Below are 6,000 nucleotides of genomic sequence, written 5' to 3' on the forward strand. Positions count from 1 at the left end.
AGGACTGAGGCTGGGGCCAGTTCAAGGAAAGATGCAGAGGAAATCCTGGCATTGGGGAGGAGACATGTCTTGGGGGACATAGAGGCAGCTGAAATCCCAACATCAAGGCAGCTCAAGGCAGTCTGGGACCTCAGGGACCATGTCACTGCTGTGCAGTGTGTTGGAAAAGCAGCAGCCCATAGTGTGACAATCCTGTCAGACACGTCCATCTCTGTTGATATTCGGGGGGGGGGGTCGTCCTGGCCCCCGCTGTGCGAGCTCAGTCACAATTGAATCCGTGCCGTTGTAGGGAGGAAGCACAATTCCCACCGTGCTGCTGCGGGAGCCGTGGTTTCTGGGGACTTTATTATATTTGTGCTGAAGTAGCCTCTTAATCTGTCCCCGGGAAGCTGCAGCCAGGAGCCCTCCACCTTCTCCAGCAACAGAGCTGAGCTGTGGCGCTGTCCCTCCTGCCGTTCCCTGCCCTTGCTCTTGTCCCGCCAGCCCCTCTGCATCACTGACGCATTTAGTGACACGCCTGGCTTAGAACCGTCCCCAGCGTCGTCCCCCCCCCCCATTGTACCCCATCCATTTTGTGTCCTAAATGAAGGGTGGCGTCAGTCACACCCCGAGGCGCTAGACAGGGGCAGCTCCCCTGCTCCAAAGCCAGGGTGCATTTTCCCAGTGACGTCCGTGCAACTGCATGGCCCAATTTCTGGTCCCAGGTCAGCCTCGGGCCTCCCGCTGCCACCTTGCTAAGCTAGTTAGGGAACTGTGCTGGTGAGCCCTACAAGGTGTGAACGATTTAGTCTCTGCTGCCATTCTAAACGTGCTACCGTTTTCCTGTCGAGCGCCCTGGTACGGGACAGTAGTCCATGGCCGTCTGTCACCTCGCCTCGTTCTCAGCCCTGTCCTAGCAAAGTCACTGGCCCTTAGTCACTTTGATTTCGCCTTCTCCAGCCTCTAAGCATTTTCATTGCGCATCCCTGGACATGGCTGTCTCCCCGCCAGCTGGCACTGCCCGTAACAGCCCAGCAGGAGGAAGGGCCATTCACCTATTCCCCACTGCACCACACTCCACACCCTGCTGTTCTCTCCTGGCCATGGTTCTGCCCTGCCCCTTGACCAACAGGCCCTGCAAGCTGTTGGCCTGCTCCTTCCAGAGGCCCATGACCTGATTGCCCCACAGCCAGCCCAGCTGAGGCGACCTCTGCACAGTGCCTAGCACAGAGAGGCGCCCACAACTGAGGTCGGGAGGGTGGTGGGCGGCAAACGGCCCCAGCGCCGCTTGGCAAGGAGCCCAACACAGGACCTGGCCATGTTTCCTTTGTTCATAGCGTGTGGCGTGCTGCTCTCCTGCCCCCGTTGCCCAGCTCCCTCACCTGCCTGGGAGGCGGAGGTCACCGGGCTTGGCACGACAAGGAGGGAGGCCATGGGTGAGGGGTTAGGCTGACAGTGGCACGGGTGTGGGGAGCAGTAGAGCACAGCTGGGAGGCACGGATTATGTTTGGTCGTGCTGGGAGTGGCGGGGGTGGCCCATTGAGAACAAGAACTAGGAGTGGGCCCAAGCCGGGACCCAGAAGGGAGCCCTGAGCCATAGTCTAAGGCCAGGCTAGGCAGAGCTCATGTCTTTCTGGGACAGGCATGTCTCTGTGGGGCCTGATGGAGTGAGGGTAGCCAGGCTTGATTCTGTGCAGGCCAGAGTGCTATGGGCGGGAACAGTGGTGGGATCTGTCTGTGGCATTAGTGAGACCGTTACTGGCTTATGGGGTCCAGCTCTTTGCTCACTCATCACAAAGGATGCAGAAAGCTGGGAGTGCATTCAGAAAAGAGCTATGAAAACGCATCACGGTCCAGGAAACCTGCCTTACAGCGCTGGCCAAAAATTGGCTGACAAAATATTGCTCCATCAGAAAACACCAGTTCATCAGAATGCTCCTTGGGAACACAGAGATTTCAACCAAATTTCATTTTGCAACACCTTTGCATTTTGAAACGTGGGGTTTTTTTAGTTCGTATTACAATTTATAAATATAAAATAGGCCCAACTGACATGAAACCATTCAAAACGCTACACTTCAATAGACCCAAAACGCAATTATGTTCTAAAACTAGTTCTGGGGTCAATGCTGATTCGTTCAGCCCAAGGCAGACTGAAAGCAGAATGTCCAGTGAACTAGCTAGTCCGGCTCCTGGAGGGCTCTGCTGCCTTCCAGCGGGAGATGGAAGGTGTGTTGAGGTGACCCTGGGCTGCTTGGGGTGAGGAAGAAACTTCCTTCACCGGCAGATTATTCCATAATTGCCCATTACAGGGCTTCCAGCACTTTTCTGTGCCATCTCTGGTGCTGGCCACTGTCAAAGACTGGGCTAGTGAGATGCGAAGGCTGGCCAGCCCCCAGGTGTTCGCTCAGCAGCAGCCTGGCCTTCCCCCAGCCAACCAGAAGGAAGAAATAAATCACGGCTTGGCAGGTATATTTCCCTGGCAGGCTATGCCCTGACATGCAGCTGTCCTTGGGCAGCTCAGGGCAGGCACCCATTCCCCGAGCATCACCAGGCATGGGCTGCACGTGCGTCTGTGTGTAGGACCCATCCACCTGTTCTGCTGCCTGGCAGATCCCTGTAAAAGCCACTGTGACGGCTGTAACCCAAAGCACCCCAGGACGCGCCGCCTTGCCTGTGAACGCACACTGCCTAGGCCTTGTTTCTGGGGTGCTGCAAACACAGCCACCTGCATGGGCCAGGCCCTCAGACTGCCAGGCGGGAAACAATGGCTCTAGACCTGCCCTGGCTCTTCCAGAGACCACAGCAATGCCTGCAGCCTGCTAGACACATTCTACAAAGAATGGAAGCATTCCCTCTCCCCCCCCCCCACCTCCCCAGCACAGGTAGTGCCCTGCCCCCTCCCCAGCACAGATAGCACCCTGCTGCACTGCTCTTAGCAAGCGTTGGGTCATCATCGGCCAGGCTGAGCTAGGGTCTCCCAGCAGGCAGCGCTAGCAGAAAGCACCACGCACAGGTGCTGCGCTGGAAGAACGGAGCCTCAGCCAGGCACCCGGGCCCATGCCCAAGCTGTGGATTGAACTGACCTGGATGTGCGTGTCCACCATCACCCAGGGGAGCCTGCACCCCTGGGGGCAGCCACCTCAAAGTGCAGCCCTCTGCCCACCAGCGTCGCCTCGGTCTCATTTGCTGTGCTTCACCCAGGAGCCCATCTTGTGCATGTGCAGGGCCCGCCTGGGGGATAATTGGGGGGGGGCAGATGTGGTGAAGGCCAGGGAGAGCTGTGTGCGTCGTCTGGATGTGGCTGGCACTGAAGCCACGTCATTCCCTACTGGCTGCGTCTAGAGGGTGAACAGGACTTTAGCGATTTGGGGGGATTGTCTTGTGCCGAGAATCTGCACCTCCTCCACTACTCACTGGGTGCTTCCCTCCTGGAAGGCCTGTCCCCTGCGCCCCCCCCCCCCCCCCCTCCCAGCTGCCCTCCCACGGGCTTGCCTGACCTCTGCCAGCTGACAACAGTGCCCAGGGAGCCATATACCAGCTGGGGCTAACAGCCCGGGGCACTGCGGCCATGGCCATACACCCTGTCCTGGGGCTATGCCAGCTCCATGTGAACCGAGCACTTTGTGGCTGGGCAGCTCTGGCAGCTTTCTGGACTTTTGTGCTGCTCAAGCCGACGAGACACTGGCCCGGGTCTCTGCTTTATGACTCCAAAATGCCTGACTGAGGCGTAATCTCTGCCCAGCCCAGAGGGGCCGGCTCACAGGCTTGCTTCCTGAGCACACATCCACACAGCACAACAACCCCGTGGCAGCGTGTCTCCAGCCCCTCGCCCTGCAGTCAACTGCCTCGACCTGCCGGGGCTCGTGCCCTGGGGCCGGCCATATCCTGTGGCTGTTCCAGCTGGAGCTGGTACCCCAGGTTCTGTGCCGGCCCCTCCCCCCCCCCCATCACCAGGTTTCAGCGCCTGGCTACAGGCTGAAGGGCCACACTGCTGGAAACAGAGGCCGTTCCCCGGCACTGGTGTGTTCTCATTGCTGACGGACTGTCCCACTGAGCAGCCTGGCCCTTATTCCGGGTCCCCTGGATGGGATATGTGAAGAGACCTGCCCCGTGAGTCCCATCTTGTGCTGTGGGCACTCCCATCAGCACTGTCAGGGAGCCGCATTCTCAGCACTGCAGCTGGGGAGAGGGACGGTCCCCTAGCTTTGCTCCCCACAGACCACCTGTCCCTTGCTCCGCTGGGTGGAGGAGGGAGGTGCTGTGCTCTCTGCATGGCCCCGGGCCTTGTGTCTGGGCTACGGCAGCTGAGCGGCGGGGACTAGGGATGCTTGTTTCGTTCCAGGGACGAGCTGTGACCCTGACTACTGGCAGGAGAAGAAGGAGCAGCTGCTGGCCAGCCTGCCCGCTGAGCTGCTGCAGGCCTACGGCGAGAAATACATCCATGACATCAACAAACAGTTTGTGAAATTCATGAAGACTGCCGAGGAGGATTTGAGTTTGGTGGTGGACAGCATCGCAGACGCCCTCCTTTCAGCAAGTCCAGCCACGCGCTATTTCCCAGGGCGGGGCATCCGGCTCATTTATTTCATCCACCACTATCTGCCCTACGTCATCAGAGACCTCTTCCTTAAAGCATTCTTCATCAACCAAAAACTGCCCAGGGCCCTGCAGCCAAAGCAACAGAACGACGTCAAAAAAGAATGACCCTGGCCTGCTGGCTGGGGGAGACAGGAAGGAAGCTGTCATAGAGAAGCACTGGGGTGGAGGAAGGGTTCTCACTTTGTATTTCTAGGCACCTAACTGGGTAAAACCAAGAGAGCGAGCGAGCGTGTGCGCGTGCAGGGCACAGCCGTCGCATTCTTGTGTGCCAGGCAGGGCTGATCAGCACAGTTGTAAACCAAATTGCTTTCTCAGAATCAAACAGATGCAGCTATATTTTCTACTATGTAAGAATCAAAATTCTCTGGAGACCTGGTTTTGTATTATTTTTCTAACTGTGTGTGTCTCGTGAAAAGGCCATTGGAGATACGTGGAAGGCCTGGCTCTTCTACCCCTCACACTCTAACGTACCTCACTCATTTTTCTCAGCTAAGTGAATTTTTCTTTGCTGCTGCTGGGCCTGTAAGTGTTAATCTTGGTTGTCCCTTGACTGGCTCAAGGATGCTGCCCGTTACCTGTTAATGTACCAAACCTGGGTCTGCCTCCCTGTGCAGCTCTTCCGGTGGCTTGTTACACTCACACTCCAGCACAGGCCCTGGGAGGACCTTGCTAAGGCAGTCCAGGCTCTCACAGACGTCAGTGGCCCCGTCTAGCTCAGCAGAGCTGCAGGTCTTGTCACAGAATGAATTATGTGATTGTCACTTTTTAAATAAATCGGTTATTTGTATTGCAACAAAAACTTTGAGCTCTCTCTCCTGGCAGGACGTGGGGCTGCTGCCGTGGGGACGTCCACCAGTACTGGTGCTGGAAATGGCAAAGGGCAGCAAGGCCATTCCCCAACCAGTGGGGGATTGGGCCCTGCCCTACTAAACATGGCATGCAGAGGAAAATCTTTGTGCAGAGTTGAGGGGTGGCAGCGTGTACCCGTGTCAGAGGTAGCAATGCGGGTGTGCCATGCTTGGTCAGAGGATGCTGTTTTCTTTAAGTGTGTGCCTGTAGAGTTCTTTGTCCATATGAGGCTTGGGGCATGTGTGATTGTGTGTGTGGAGGGGCTGTTGTGTTGATGCACTAGTGAAGGGTACATTGTTGTGTGTCTAAGTCTGCTGTCTGGGCAGCGTTTGTGTCTCTCTGGTTTGGGGGGGGGGGGGAGAGCAGGATGCAGAGGGGGGTGTTTTCCCAGGTTTGTGGGTGCTGTGTAATGGTGGGTGCACTGCAGGGTTAGTAGGACGGCCAGTGCCCATTTGGACAGCGAGCCCACAGAGAGCTGGGGCCGTTGGCTCTGCCAAGCCAACTCCAGGCCGGTTGGCTGCAGCACTGCCATGTGGCCAGGACAGGGCACCCAGGGCCGTGGTGGGAATG

At 57.4% G+C, this 6,000-nt stretch overlaps 1 protein-coding gene across 2 annotated transcripts in view; it reads left to right on the forward strand.

Moving 5' to 3' along the window:
• The window catches only part of HSD11B2 (hydroxysteroid 11-beta dehydrogenase 2), a 60,224-nt gene extending 54,480 nt beyond the window's left edge, over positions 1 to 5,744 (forward strand). Inside the window, exon 5 of one of the 2 annotated variants that reach the window (XM_067552871.1) lies at positions 4,325 to 5,744. In XM_067552871.1, coding sequence (XP_067408972.1) covers positions 4,325 to 4,686 — 362 coding nt within the window. In that variant the 3' untranslated portion in view covers positions 4,687 to 5,744. Of the gene's footprint in view, positions 1 to 389; positions 3,051 to 4,324 lie in introns of those variants that run through there. The other variant, XM_067552880.1, reaches the window with a different exon arrangement.
• The last annotated feature ends 256 nt before the right edge of the window (positions 5,745 to 6,000 follow it).

This window comes from Emydura macquarii, unplaced genomic scaffold (genome assembly GCF_026122565.2).
Source record: "Emydura macquarii macquarii isolate MOO-44397 ecotype Brisbane River unplaced genomic scaffold, CSIRO-AGI_Emac_v2 contig_295, whole genome shotgun sequence".
NCBI classification, from domain to species: Eukaryota; Metazoa; Chordata; order Testudines; family Chelidae; genus Emydura; species Emydura macquarii.